The 16,450-nt window shown below is 39.6% G+C and overlaps 1 protein-coding gene across 12 annotated transcripts in view; it reads right to left on the bottom strand.

The window, feature by feature from the left end:
- Positions 1 to 16,450, bottom strand: part of DYM (dymeclin) — a 205,903-nt gene that overhangs the window by 108,258 nt on the left and 81,195 nt on the right. For all 12 annotated transcript variants that reach the window (XM_040540536.1, XM_040540542.1, XM_040540547.1 and 9 more), the window contains 2 exons: positions 6,366 to 6,479; positions 4,673 to 4,767 (listed from right to left, as the gene is read on the bottom strand). In XM_040540536.1, coding sequence (XP_040396470.1) covers positions 4,673 to 4,767; positions 6,366 to 6,479 — 209 coding nt within the window. The remainder of the gene's footprint in view (positions 1 to 4,672; positions 4,768 to 6,365; positions 6,480 to 16,450) is intronic.

Raw genomic sequence — 16,450 nt, 5'->3', positions numbered from 1 at the left:
TAGTGGGTCACACAACCGTGCACATAAATAGCTGTTACAATAGCACAGAAAAAAAGGTAAAATTAGCCCCGTAAATTCATTTAACGTTAAATGTGCACGTCTAATTAGTGAGGTGTATGGCAACCTCTAGTGGTATATGCCTGCTTAGGAAACAGCAAACATTCCTATACATGGAGCCATAGAGATATAGGAAAAACATTTGCCTTAGGTAATCAGTCTTCTTTTTGTCAGTAATTTACTCGAATGACTCAGTGATGAGATGTCAAAATCCTGCTGTTCAGGGAAAGACTCTTCCTTCATCTACAAGCGTGCCACATACTAGAGCAGGCAGACTGGCTGTAGAAAAGCTGAATGTCATAAAATCATAAAAACTGTCTCCAAATAGGATAAAGGAATTAATGCCAAGTAACTTGCGGTTTTAAGGGACAAATGGAATACCTGCAATAACACACCACTTAGGTTTGTAGTTTTATTTTTTGGTAATTGTAACTTGCAGAATAAAGCAGAACAAACGAAGCTGACACCAGAGAAGCCGTCCAACGCAGCAAGCAAAGGAAAAACCTATCCTCACAGCAGGTACGTAGCGCTCCACCTGGCCGTGTTTTGTTGCTTAGATACTGTACAGCTCCTACGGTAGCCTAATCACGTGTGACAATAGTGACTTCAACACAGATTTTTTTTTTTCTCCATTCTGTTATCATTTTTTAGTAAGTCTCCTAATATAATTTAAAAATACTACCAATGTCAGCACTTGACGAAGACGATAGAGTCACAGTACGGTGGAATAATATCCGTGGCACGTTGCTGATAAAAAAGCTCTGCGTAATTAAAAACCAACCAGTGGTAACAATGGACAGAAAGGGGAAAGATTTCAGTATACGCAAAGTCGGGGCAGTCTACTGCAAAGGACGTCCAACATTAAATGAATACTGCCCTGGATCTTATTAAAAACCATCTTTTTACATCTATTTTTACTTCCCGCAGCTGCTTGTGATAAATTCATACAAATCTGTCAATTTTTATGCCTGCTGGAATGTGAAACAAATTACCCAACATTATGAAGCTGTATTTTACTGAGATCATAAGTATAATATATTGAATATTTTCGGCTAATTCTTTCACAGAAAATAGTCTTAAGAATTTAGAACAATTGGCAATTTCTGCTCAGAATAGGATTAGGAAAAAGCTTGCATGGAAATGGAATTACTTCTCACATTAAGGAAGGAATCATTAGAGCATCTGGTGAGGCTTAAATTATGACTGTCTATTCATTTGTATTGCTAAGCAGATTTTAAGTTAAGTGTTTCACAGCTATTTAATCTAAAAACCTATACCCTAAAATACTTACTTATGAAGTCTTCTTTTTGGTCTTTTCTTTCACAGAAAAAGCTTTTATTTTTTATTTTATTTTTTAATTAAGGATACTGTGGTTTATTTTCTCAGACATGCTTGCACTCTGATAGTAGAATCCGAATAAAAATATAAATAAAAATATTCTACTTTGGGATCATGGAGCAAGTTGGGTCCATTGGTGCTGGGTAAATTTAATAACTGTGACTAACAGACTTTGTAAGATAGGAAAAGAAAGGACAATGTATGCTTCAAAGCATTAATCTCTTATGAAATGTATGTGTTTATAAATATTTATTCCTATTAACTTTCTTAATAACCACAACAATTTTGTTATTATTTTAGAAGTATATATCTTGACAAGAAATAAAGCTAAACTATTTCCTTTATGGTACTTAGGCCTGCCAGGGAAACCCTGGTTGAAAGCTCCTGAAATGAAAATTCTACCATATGAGCAGTGAAGTCCACAGCCTGCCTCTGGAACCAACTCCTCCTTCCACCAGCCTGCCCAACTCCTAGCTGTACAAGATATTTTACAACAGAATTTAATACATTTTATACTAGGGTAGTTTGATTTATAAGCAATCATGACTATTGTGACAAATTAAACCACAATCTTGGTGGCCACATTGGCCTATTTTTAAGATGTACAGTTTTATAACTGCAGAGTAAGATCGTGAGTCAATTAAAGACAAAAATTGAAAACAAATCATAAAACTATATATATTCCCTAGCCCTCCTCTTGTTTTTCTGGTTCTGTTTCAAATTTAAAGTAATCTCTTTCATTACAGCCTCTACTATATAGTAATATGGGGCATCCGTCTACAAAAAAAAGCAGAAGCTTAAAAATTATAGCGTGGAGTATCTTATAGCGTGGACTATGTACGAATATTATATTATATATGATACATCATATATCATATTGCCTTTTTGGTTTGCATTTCAGTTGATGAGCATGACCATTTTTTGTACTTATCCTTATTCCATTATTTCCAACCACAACAATACAGCTCCAACCCCGCCAGCAGCTGGTGGCTGGTATAACCAGCAAACTGCTAAGACTACCAAACTACCAGACTTGACAATTGTCTCTCTACAATTCTTCAGATGCGCTGAAGTCTCAGAACAAATGATCTTCCATCTGTTCCTGAGAACTACTGAAGTGTTAACTTGAAGCAGTCTTACTGTTTTTAGACAAAATTCTCACTCTGCTCTCTGAATGACTAGACAGCACAGTTCTCCATGCATTTGAGCTTTTGTTGTTTATTATTTGTACACAGCACAGCTAAGACCCCAAGCTAAGTCTCTCTGCTAAATGCTGTACAGAAACCAATCAACAGTAGCTACTAACAGCTTACACTTTGGGGAGTACTACGTTTTGAATATGCCAGCACTCTCTTGTTTGCTCTAAGGTCTCTTTTTCTATTTGGCACAACATTTCAAATGCGGCATTGTTAGTCCTTCATAGAATAAAATATCAGAGCACCTCTGATAATTTGACAAAGAATTCCCATGTGATATAATTTTATCTTCCTCTTTTCTGCCATTCACTGTTATTCCTCCTTACTGCACGCATCAAGCAACAACAGAATGATACCTTCAATAGGAATAGCACAATTATTTCACAACTAAAATCAAGTAGCAACATTAAAGTCACATTTCAACTATGCATGTCTAGACAGATGACAACGCACCACAACTTCACAGATGTTGAAATGCTGCATACAAGGAGTGCAAGATAATTTAATTGGGTTACACAGCCTCCCTTGGGTCTTGAGTTGGCTCTCAAACACCATGGAGTCAATCTGCTTCAAAGATATAGTTACAGATGGTGAACACTTCATGTGAGTAGGTTGGAAGAGCCTGGCGTATGGAAGAGCCTCGCAGCACATAAAGGCTCTTTTTACGTTTCAGAGTTAAAATGCTGAGGTGAGACGTGTAAAAGTACTGAGGTTACCGCTTCTCTACTGACAGCTGCCACGTCTTCTGGTAAGCTAGCAGACCACAGACTTAGTCATTTCATCACCCACTTAAAACAATCCAGATGAGTTTACTCTGAACCATGAGTTTAAATTTTGAACAGTAGATGTCCATGAGGAGTACAGGTACGTAAGACAAGGTCTGAAATATGCAGCAGAAAAAAAGTGCAAACTCAAATTCTGAATACTCACTATCGCAGGGTATGAAAAGAGTGTGTGTATCAGCCAGGTAAAAGATAACAATGGAAAGCACTCATCCTGATTAGAAGTTGATACCTTTGCAACCAAGCATTTCCAAAAGAGAAGAGGCTAGGAGAGAATTAAATCCTGAATAGCAGTGGTTTAAGAATGAGATGTGTTTCTTGTTAGCCGAGTCCTTTACAAAGTGTACAGGCACGCAATTATCATGTACTTATTTTTGGCACACTGTCTGTACTTGACAAGCACTGTAAAAGCTTATTCCAGATTGCATTAATAAGGACCTTCCTGATTTCCCTTGGAGCATGGAGCAGGGTTGGCTGCCAAGATGAGGATGCCTGACGCGTGATTACCTGCCTTTACCAACTGGGCTGTAGCACACACAAAAAACTGGAAAAGACCAACTTCAACATCTACTTCTCTAGCTATGGCCCTGTTGTAGAACCAGTGCCGATATTGCCTCTCTTCACCAAGAGGAGCTGTGGATGCCCATTCCTGGAGGTGTTCAGGACCAGGTTAGATGAGGCCCTGGGCAATGTGTTCTAGTGGGTAGCACCCCTGCCCATGGGAGCTGGAACTGAGTGGTTTTTAAGGTCCCTTCCAACCCGAGCCATTCTACGATTGACTGACTATTTATTACTAAACAAGCTAATATAGTTGATCACTTGAAAAGCATCAGTGTAGGGTTTATTGCCTGTATTTGCAGCACCCCATCATAAAATAATCATTACATCTGACGTAAGAAATAAATCTTTTGTCAAATGTGTAGGAAGAACTCAAGCAAGTTGAAAATCCAGTCTGCATAGTACTTGAGAGCCAACAGTGCATTTTTATAACATGATACATGACTAAAAATGCATAATTTACACAAATCCCAGAAAACCTTTCAGTTTAAAAGCAGCTACTGTGCTATTTTGTTATGAGAATCAAAAGTCAGAAATTTCTGAGATAGAGAAACTAATTATTTTTGTGCATTCAGGAAAGATCCAAATTAAAAAAAAAATTATTTTGGTATTATCTAGTTACTCAGATACCGTTTCAGCTATTTAGTTCATCATTATCTATTACAGCATATAAAATTCAAGTTCCTCTGCTGCTGAGTTTTACCAAGGATGAGAAGTCCATTTCAGAAGTTTTATATTTACCTGATGATCCTCTGAGCAGCATACTGATGAAGAGAGCGGAACTGCGCTGACATGTTTGCTAAGGCAGCCAGACAATTTGTATGAAGGTATTTGTCCTGTCAGAAAGGAAGAGGAAAAAAAACACATCAAACTTTTATATATTTATATATATATACACACACGTATACACGCACACAGTCACCTATTGCAGGAAACCACTCAAAAGACTAGTATTTGTTGCTTTAAAGGATGAGGTCAAAAGCATATAGCAAAACTGCGAAGTGCATATACTTGGTGGTATTTTAAATATTTTTTCTTTAGATAATAAGGCTTATGAGTCATTTCACACAGATTTCAGAGTGTGTATGCATATACGCATATCTACATGTGTACATCTTCATATTTTAAGCAATATTAATTTACAAAAATATCATATATGTAGCATATTGAAAGAAATTCTCCTCCTCTCCATTTCTCTCTCTCCATTTTGTCGTCTTTTCATAAAGTTTTCTGTTTTGTAACTCATCTCCCTACTGTCTCAAAACATTCCATATATATGGAAACTATTCCACATGTATCTTACAACTATTACAAGATACCTCAGATTTCTGCTCCTCTTGTTACCATCCCTGAAACCATTTGACCAGAGAAGCACTTAAATGACGGCCCTATCAAATTCTAGGGTTTTCACAGAACCAAACTTCAGAGTCCACAGTCAGATGGAAATCTTCAGTACCAATTGATCTTGGCTGCAGACAAGTAAACATGGAACGTGCCATTGCTCAAAAGGGAAAAGAAGAATTAATCTTAAATCCACGTAATGACTTGTTATTACTAGTAATAGCAGGATTTTCAACATTATATTCAAATTTGGAAAGAAATGCAGCCATGTTCAGACATTATTTTGAGTCATGAGGGTGACCAGCCTCTATGCATCAGTGTTCAATTATACCTACAAGGGATTTATTTTCCATTCTCAGATCTAAAATATACATTTAAACTTGAGCATAACAGATTCCATATCCCAGAAACATATGTCGAGATCTTATTTCTTCTAATTCTTGTGATCACAAAAGTGAAATCCTTAAGTTTTCCAATTTAAAATATATTTAAAACAATTTTTTCTACTTCATGTAAAAACTTCCGTGTATTTAACCGTTGAAAATATTTAAGAGTAGGCAATACCAAGCTTATATGTTCAAGATAAAGTTTAGAATCACATGCATGAAAAATGCATAAAAACAATCTGATCTGAAGCTGAAGCAGTTTTGCTCTGTGACAGCTTAGAAAGGTCTAACGACCCAGCCATCGTCCTACTTCATAAAAACACTAACAGCAAAATAGACCTGGAATTTCCATTTCTCAGTGACTGAATAGAGGCAAAGAACCTATTAGGAATCATTTCATCTCATCAGCCAAAGGAACTTTTCCTTCTCATCTGAAGATGGGAATTCTGTACCTGAATTAAGGACTTTAGCAAATGCTATTCGATGAATTGAACAATAATACAGAAATTGTGTTGCAAGTTCAGAACCACATAATACCGTGCTTAGTTAATATGACTGTTCTTCCCTTTTGCTTCCATCCTGTAGCTTCAGAAGCCAACTGGTTGCAACAGAACAAAGAAAAATCCCACACCCTGTTTCAAACTGAAATCACTCTGTTGAAGTTAGAAACCCACGCTGTGTACTTAAGCACTACACGTAACTCTTACCCTTGTCCGTGTCATGTTGTACTGGATGGTTCTTATCACAACTAGTATCAGGAGACTCCCAAGCGAGATCTCTGTTAAAACACGCTCAGCATACCAAGTGATATTTTTCAGTATCTGAAAAGAAGAAAAAAGTTCTTTAGTACCTAGGTCTGAATAAGAACACAGAAAGCTGTCCACTCTCACATTCCTTAAGATAGGCAAATTAACTTCAGCCTTAAATGTGACAAAACCTATTGCATTCTAAAGCAATAATTAAAAAAAAATCCCTGCCATATTACCACCTAGTCAATCTCATCAACTTTATTAGAAGTCATGTAAGCTAAGTGCAGAAAGATGATCAAATTTCACAATTCCTTAATTTCCATGCCCTGTGCCACCACTCTCCTATATTCTTTTTGATCTTACCCTTTACATTTCCATCTCCAGTTCTACCCTAGCCATCTGCATAGGGTTTCCAATTCTCTCCCATTCTCCCTCATTACAAATTGGGCAAGAGGCAGCACATACAAGCTCTGACTGATTGGCAAGTGCACACATGCTGAAGGATGCAGAGCAGATCAACAGGTTAACATTTGACTTCACATCAAAAGCCTTCTCCTGCCATAGGTGAGGTCTCCCCCTAACCTAGCTGATGACCTTCTCTAATCTTTTAAGAGCTTTAGATCTTTTTACGCTCTTCATGATCAGGGAGAGCGAACTTAACCACTATTCCAGAGCTTATTGCAGGAAGAGAATCACCACATTTGTTCCTCCCAGAATTATCAGCAACCAACTGTACTGGGTTTATGTGGCAAGGTTTTGGTAGCAGCAGCTGCCCCATGTCAGATCCGAGCCAGCTCCAGCAAGCTCCAAAATGACCCAATGCTGGCCAGTGCTGAGCTATGAGTGATGCTGGCTGGGCCTCTGGGAGAGCAGATTTAAGAAGGGAAAATAAAACTGCTGTGCAACAGCAGCTGGGAGAGAGGGGTGAGAACTGAGAGAGAAGCAGCCTTGCAGCCCCCAAGGTCAGTGCAGCAGGAGGGCAGGTGGTGCTCCAGGCAGGCAGCAGCAGCTCCCCTGCGGCCTGTGGAGAGGCCCCTGGTGGAGCAGGCTGTCCCCCTGCCGCCCATGGGTCCCACACGGAGCAGATCTCCACGCTGCAGCCCGTGGAGGAGCCCCCGGTGGAGCAGGTGGATGTGGCCTGAAGGAGGCTGCGGCCCATGGAGAGCCCCCACAGGAGCAGGCCCCGGGCCGGAGCTGCAGCCCGCGGAGAGGAGCCCACGCAGGAGCAGGGGGTCTGGGGGGAGCTGCTGCCCGCGGGGGACCCGTGCTGGAGCAGTTTGCTCCTGGGGGATGGACCCCGTGGTACAGACCCATGTGGGAGCAGGTCTTGAAGAGCTGCTGCCTGTGGGCAGCCCCCGCAGGCTCAGTTCAGGAAGGACGGCATCCCGTGGGAGGGACCCCATGGGGAGCAGGGGCCGACAAGGACAGAGAAGAAGCTGCAGAGACGAAGCGTCAGGGACTGACCCCAGCCACCATTCCCCACAAAAAGGAGTAAACAAAAGTGTCCTAAAACAATGCAAATTCTTTATAAATTTAGGGTTATTCTGGGTCAAACCAAAGATTTGCTTAGCAAGGACTATTCCACACAAAGCTGTCACCCTGCATAGATTTTACCTTTGATATTTTAAGTATGTTTCACTGAAACTTCACGTATAATGAAAACTACAGACGTCTTAAAAAATTTAAACCCTATCAACCTCACCAATCACCTCCATTAACTACTACTGTCAAAAAGTTATATGAAAACGCTTCTGACTGTATCCCTTCTTCCCACCTCCTCTTTGGATAACGGAAAAGAACTGCTGCCCTGCATTTTACGTATTTCTGCTTTTAGAATTCCCTCTTCCTCCCACTGACTAACAAGCTTGCTCAGCAAAATCTCTACTTTCTGTGAGAGAGAGGATGGAGACACAGTAACAAGTTTTCTGTAAGGAGAAATGGAGACCTGGGCAGCAAATGACTTGCAGAACATAAAAGGAAAGGTAATACTGGGAACTTGGTCAAGCTGCTGCTGGTTTTATACTATTTACATCTTCTCTGAGATGAAGGGGCTTCACCCTTCATATACATTCATATATACTCCACTAGAAAGAATCACAGTTCTACTTGGGAAAAAGAAGGTGTATCCACAAAAGTACTTTGTACATATAATTTAGCGAAATTCTGAAAAAAAAATAAAAACAGCATTTGCACATAGTTTCAGAATCTAAACCCCTCATAATCACTAGGTTGGAAATCACTAAAAGAACATAGAACTGGCATCCTAGAAGTTTACCCCAAATTTTTACTTCCCACAGCATTAAGTTTACCATTTCAAGTTCTGTACGTTATATATTTAAGGAGATTAGTCATTGTCGTGCACAACGTTCAACTCATTTACAGATGACAACCCTCCACATGGTTCTCTTCTACTACCTCTTAAGGTCTTAAACACTTTACGAGAACTTGAACGTCAAGCCAGTATCTCCTAAAAATGCATGGTTTAGAGAAAAATTGTTAGGCCACATACGGTGCATAACTGCCATTTTCATAATTTAGTGTGCTATGTCAGCCTTCATCCCTGCAAAAGCATACCGTGGAATTACTTACTGTACAGGTACTCCTTTCTGCCTCTTGTCCTCCCTATTTTGCCTCTGCCCCAGTTTACCACTAGCATGACTGAAATGCAGAGGAAGAGCAGGCCAAGTGCCCTTCCTTCAGCTACATGGAGCTTTCCCCCTTTTCTGTGAACCACTTTTCTTGTTAATGGTCAATTTACCCCCATTCTTATATCAAAGGCAGTATATAACGTACGTACGTATTTTTTCCTTTACCTGTGATACTGAAACAGGAGACCAAGAGTTAGTTTTACTAACTCAGCTTCTCCTGTTTAGCTCTGAGTCTGGATCTGTTCAAACCATTCTGAATTACAAATATTCAATTTGCGTATTGCCAAATCACTGTATTTTGACAAGGAACAGAAACACACACAGAGGTGTTTTACAGCTGAGACAAAGACAGGACATGCTTGAGCTTATAAACAGAAAATATTCTAGTATCTTTGAAACCCGTACCATCAGCCACTAAAGTTGGCTTTTGTTCCCCATAGCATTACACACACTGAACGCATTTACATACTAATTTGGTTTGTTTTATAACTATTACGGAAATTATGAACCACAGAACTGTATGTGAATGGGAAAGAAATGAGTTATCACATACTATTGCCAAAACAGGATCGGTCTTTAGAGCCTGTAGTGACAATCTTTGTTTAGTCCTATTATAAATGACTTGAGCAATCAACCTTCCACTAGGCAGGTTATTCCACAACTTGCACATCCCAGTGTCAGCTTTTGTTCAACCTGGTTTTCAGTTTACCATCTTTGACAGTTTAACCCCACTACCATTTTCTGATACTCCACCATCATAAGCACCTTTACTCCCTTAAGATTTGCATTTGGTAATTGGACAGGAAAGTTCTTCCATTTATTGTTATTTTGGGTCACCATGCAACAAAACCCTGAATTTTTATTTCTTTTAAAATTTCCAGTTGTTTGTCAAAAAGCATATGCTGCAGCTGTAGCCACAATGTGACCTGCCATGAAATATCCTCATGTCTTTATCTACAGAAACCAAAATTGTAGCAACTCTTGAATCATCACCAAAAATTCTAGACAGACTCACAAGCTACAAGTATTTCTCTCTAGATCAACGATCAAGCTCTTTAACAAGCAACATAAACATAGTCGAAACTTAAGGTACTGTACTTAATAACTTTTAAGGATACCTTATGCATTATTTATTTATTCCCTTGTAATCAAAACCCAGAATTGGCAGATGACCTTATTTAACAGGGATTTTCCCTGTATTAATACATTCTTCTCTCAGAAACAATGCCATATTTACAATCCACTTCTTTATTAGAGGCTAAGGGACTAATTGACATAGCATGTAAAAATATTTCCAATAATAAATCTGTGTCCAAAAGGATACTAAAGATCCAGTGTATAACTTGATAATTATAATCACTCTCTGCATTAAAAACAAAACCAAAGAAAAACAAACCCTACCACTTGTGAACAGAGTTGGTTACTAATCACATTCTGTTATTCAAAAATAAAATATGCACAGGTGAGATTAAAGCACAGTTTGAAGACATTTAAAAAATATTAATTACATGATAATTTTCTTACAGGGGAACATGACTAGTCTATATAGGAGTCTTATAAGAATATTAAGTCACATTTTTCACTGCAGATGACAACAAAGCACATTTTTTTAAAGAGAAATTTTGAAGTTTTACTTATAAGTGATCACTTCAACAGGTGAGTTCTTGTTCCCCCTTTCTAATCATCTTCCTGATCTTTTTGTTCCTCTTCCATCACTCTGCTTTCGTATTGAATTTTCCCCATGCTCCCCATGGCTGGGTTTAGAATATCGCTACTATAATCAGCCGACAGAATGCTGTTTACCAGTCCTTTCAAATGAGTTGCAGAAAGAAGTTTCATATTTCAAAATGGATGTATTTTACAACATGCATATTGCTGAATTTCTTTTCCAGTCAGCAGCCTTAATTTTTGCAGTAATTCAAACACACATACAGAGAGTATGCCTCCCACAAAGCCTTACAAACTAAGCGAATGATTTACACCACAATCTGTAAAGCATGAAAGATGATCAGTACTATGTTTTTTCTTTGAGGACCCAAGAGGCACTCAAACAACACAGTAATAAAAGTTATATTCGTACTGAGAATGGAGAGGTTAGATGGCAATTGTTTTATATCACATACTCTCTGAAATACATACTCAAAAAACACACCGTTCCTATAATGCCGCTTCTTTTTATACATCAACTTCTGCCCTTAGATCTCAAATGAGCATGACACAGGTTCTCTCTGCTTTAAAGGTTTCGTTTCATTATCATTCGGGATAAAGCCCTCCCTCCCTACCACAAAGCAATCTCATCTATGCCTTTAAAAGCATTTTCATCATCTCCAAACACAGCGCCAAGAAAGACCTATCCTATGAAGGCCGAATATATAGCACAGTAACAACGGGGACCTTTAAGAAATGCATCCAACAGTTCATCTCACAGCCAACTTCTCAGCCATGACAGAACTGTATGTGGTTAATCGGAAACATTCGAAACAGCAGAATTCAAAGGAAAAAAGAAAAACAACAAAAACCCAACCACCCTTTGTAAAGGAAGCACCATTCTCCCCGAACTCCTCCTCCCAAGTAGAAAAAAGAATCCTCTAGACCTTATTCTAGAGGAGGATCATATTTTGTAAGTACGATCTTTAAAATTTTGGATTTTTTTTTTTTTAAAGAAAACACCTTCTAGACTCCGTAAATTCCATGCGCACATACATTTCTTTCATTTACTTCCCACCTTTATTCTCACCCTGAATTTGTCTCTTGAACCTCTTTCGCAGTACAAGAGACATTCAAAATAGTGTCCTAATGATGATTAATCAAACTCTCTTATCTACTCTTCCCTACTGTGGCCTGTCCTAGCCACATTTTCTTTCCAATTTCTCCTAGTTTTTGTCACATCAGGCTCTTTCTCCATAGGCTCCTTTCTTCATTTCATCCGCACCAAGTCATGCGGCTTCGACCACTGCCAAGCAGCAACGAAAGCATCGGTGAGAGTGCAGTCCCATTCCTAATGCAAAACATGAAATTGTCCAAGTGTGCTCAAGAACATACTTTTGGTTACAGCCATGGACAACGTGTATCTTGCTCTAATCTCACTCCAGGAATGGCCAACAGTTCTGACCAAAACTTTTAAAAAAAAAAAAGCAACCGTAAAAATGTCATTCATTGGAAAACATTAGTTAAAATTTCAAGTCCAGAAAATGCACAAGTGGGATGGAAGATTTAACGAAGGCCGTGTTACCAATCCCAGCTACCTATCACCGGTTGTGAGTTCAGAGCACCGAACTGTGCTCAGCTCTGACTCTGGATGCGTTTGGTACCCTACTGAAGAGCCCACCCAAACAGCTCCAGCAACTTAGTGATGTCAAACCAAGAAGTGTTGAGACGCTCAGATGTATGAAATGAAGTAAAAGGGCTGGAAGGCATGGCTTATGAGGAGAGGCTGAGGTCACGTGGGTTGGCCAGTTTGGAGAAGAAGAGGCCCCGAGGCAACCTCACCGCTCCCTGAGGAGGGAAGTTCAGAGGCAGACCCCAGCCCCTGCTCCCCGACGGCAGGGCGCAGGGATGGCACTGAGCTGCGCCGGGGGAGACTTGGATGGGACGGGAGGAAACACTTCCTCACCGTGAGGGGGTCGGACACCGGCACAGGCTTCCTGGAGAGGTGCTGGATGCCCCAAACCCATCGTGTTCAGGAGACATTTGGACGATGCCCTCATCGACGCGCTGTCTCTGCTGGCTGGCCCTGAAGCGGTCAGGCCACTGGACTGGATGATCTTTGTAGGTCCCTTCTAACTGAACGACTCTAATTCTAAGCCTCTTGCTCCTGACTGCAAGAGGTATGACTCTGAGGGGAGGTATCGACACGAATTTCTTCCATATCATGCAGGGGTCAGCTGAGAGCGGGAGATCTGAAAGACGTGGGGACAGAAAGCAGCTTCTGCAACCGTGGTAATGAAGCAAGAGGTGGACTGCAAACATCATGCTTATTTAGCCCAGAAGCCAGCTGCAGCCAGCAGCTGCAGGACCGGCAGCTTTGCAGCATTGCTCCCATCCCCAACTCCTCTCCCGATCCACTTGGACCTGAAGCAAATTTTGCGTGGCCTATTTTTCACAAAAAAATAAAGAGAACCAGCTGATATCCATGGAGTAGTACTGCTTAGCAACTCCTGAATTCAGGAAATTCACCTGTTTTAAAGCAGACAGAGAAAACAAAACCCAAAAATACTGCGAAGCTTAAACTGCACTGACTAAGGGTGATAATCACGCGTACAAACAGCTAACATAATTCAAACTACATTTGTAAAGATACCCACCAAAAGTCTAAGTATATATTCACTACATAACTGCAACAGCTTAAACAGTGACAGCTTTTGCTTTCCTGGTCTCACTGAAGAAAAATATTAATACGTGAACAGCTAGTTGCCAGTAGGCTTGGATCAAAAAAAGAAACAGATGTTTTTTTTTTTTGCACAGAAAACTTCAGAGTTTTCACAATGTGTTTTAATGCCAACATAAGAAAAAATAAATTAACATCGTTTGACCTCCACCCCCCAAGAAACACTTCATAGTCATTCAAGATTCATCCAAGAAAGCCCAATGCTCTGGAAAGACCTACGTTGAAATCCAACCTGTCAGGCTGAGAAACTTAACTGTGGGTTTCCCCATACCTCACGGATGCTTGGCCGCCTGGAAACCTACCGCAGACCTCTCTGGTGAACAGCTCCAGATCTACCTTGGAGCTACGCAGCTTTTCAGAGAAGATCAATCTTTTCAGATAAAGCTACATCAGTGAGTTACCATTTCTGAGACAACCCCATCTTGACACAGTCCACTACTCTTTAAGGAAAAAAAAAATAATTAAAAAATCAAAATAAAAAAGCTACACACCAGTCTGTCACTTCTACCCCATATGTCCCGTTCTGAAGAAAGCAAATGGGAAGCATTTCATTTTAATCTGCTATTTTAAAAACAAACAACAACAAAACCCACCCAACAAAAACAACTGGCTTGGGGTTTTAGAGCCACGAAGTGTGAAACTATTTTGAATTTCAAAGTTTGTTTGCAGTCAGCATCGAAAAGGGAAAAAGGAAAAACAGAAAAGTCAAACCTGAGGTGGTCTTGCAATAAAAAAGAAAACAGTATTTGATTAAGGACCCTTTTTAACACCAGGCTCGTGGACACCTACAGCTCAGCATGCAGAAAATACAGACACAAAGAACTGGAACTGAATTCTGTACGTACCAAGCGCTGAGATTCTCAGTTTCCCATAACTTTGCTTATGAGATATTTCTTAACACAATAAAAGTGAACACACTTAAATTGTGATTTACAGCCTACTGGTATTTACTACGGCATGAAGTACTATAGTGGTGCTATAGGTTACTGCCACTTAAAGTATTGTACAAAGTTATTTTGACATCCGATCTCTTTTTATTTATGGTTTCATAAATCAGGAAAGAAAAAATCACCAATACCTGTGCCCTTTGGGGAATTCTTGCATTTACTAGTTTACCCTGTTATTATTATTATTAGTGAAAGAAACTGAGCTCTACATGGTTACAGGGACCTAACTGCATTAAGCCAATTGCGGGAACAGGACCTATGGTTTTGATCATATTTTCCAGGCAGTTAAGACCACATTCATTTTAAACAAAAATGCTTCAGCAGTCAAAGAGTTTGTGGTTTCCTGAGCTCTTTACCAGTCAGTATAATCACAAGATTTATAAAACTGAGCTTACTAAAATTAATCTTAAAAATCAATAAATAAATGTGGGTGAAATACCACAAAGGAAAATAGCCCATAAATGGACCGTACAGTCATGCTTCTTATAAGGACATTACACAGAATATACAGCAGCAGAGGGAAAAACAGGTTGACCTAAAATACATTAAATTCTTTTTTCTTCATACTTTACCCAAGCGATGGAAAAAAAATAATCTGCTGTATTTGTTAAATATTGGTACGTTCTTGCAGTGAACAAGAGCTCATTCTAGTTGTGTAGCTGATGCTGGATGTTTACATTTGACAAAAATACATGTAACGTTTTCCCAACTCCGTTCATACTATTTTGCTTCCCTATGATACCCTCTCAGACTTTAGGACATGTGGAGTTAATATGTAGGAAAGTTTAAGGCATTAGTTACATTACACTCTACTTTTTGAATAGCAACTCGGTCAGTCATACCTGGAAACATGCCTCTAAATCATTCAAAAGCATAGGTGAGGAGAATCGATGCATCAGCATGATTTTGTATCTTTTTTTTTTTTTTTTTTTTACAGGCAAAGTGAGGCACAATGTCTCTTCCCCATCCTGGGATCTGTGGGACCCCACTACCAATACATCCATTTGCCAACAGTACCCGAGTTAAGATGCAATGCTCACATTTGTCTTTTGATACCCATATCCCTCCGTAGACTTCAGAAATGCCACCGATCAAGACAGTAACTTTTAAAAAGTATAACAATGTAATTTTTTCTATAAATAAAGGAATCACTGAGAGTTTTTAATCACAGTCATCAACTCTCTTACCTATATCACGTTTTATTTAGGTGACTCTCAGAGTATACCACGGAAATTTTGAATGAGGGGAGACAGTCGCGGTGACAAAGAAGCTCACATACACAGGCTTGCAGACTCTGGTACCTCTCAGCCACCTCTCACTACCTAGCCAAGAGCAAAAATAGCTAAATCCTGGCCGCACAGCACTACCACCAAATGGATGCTTCTCACCAGACACTATGGAGTGAGCAGTAGGGAGGAACAGCCACAGAATAAAAGAGACAGTCAGTGAAAGTCTTAAGTAAAAGAAAGATTAAATTGAGAAGAAAATGGAAGAAGCAAAAGCAGGGCTGAGAAAATCAGTATAGGGTAAAGGGAACCAGATATTTTTGTAATTAAAACGCAAGTAGTAAAGTAACATCCATGTTACACACAAAGCACTACAACTATATTGGCAGGGTTAGTGGTGATGGCAAGAATAAACTGGACAAGGAAACTTGATTTATGTTTTCATTCCACAGCTGGATCCTCATTAACAATGTTAGGGAAATCTTCCACTTTTACTTATCCAGTAAGGAACTTGTTGAAAGACCGTGTGTAAACCCTTCAAAATGAATGAACACTGTGGAAAGAGATTATGGAGGAAAGGAGTGAAACTTGTGTGTAGTACCCTAAACCCTCAACAAGCTCAAATGATGAGAGAAGGTAGATGACCTTGCGACATGGAACTTGCACATACAGATCACACACATGCACGTATGGTGCATATGTAGAGGTTCAAGGCATATGAGCATGAGGCAGAAGAAAGTCTTCAGGAAAATTTTTCAGTCGTCTGCATGCTTACCGTAAACGCTCTTTCTAAAAGTTGCTTCTTAAAAGGTACTCCCAGGGAATTCGATATAAG

This window comes from Cygnus olor, chromosome Z (genome assembly GCF_009769625.2).
Source record: "Cygnus olor isolate bCygOlo1 chromosome Z, bCygOlo1.pri.v2, whole genome shotgun sequence".
NCBI classification, from domain to species: domain Eukaryota; kingdom Metazoa; phylum Chordata; class Aves; order Anseriformes; family Anatidae; genus Cygnus; species Cygnus olor.
This window is presented reverse-complemented; position numbering and strand designations above follow the sequence as displayed.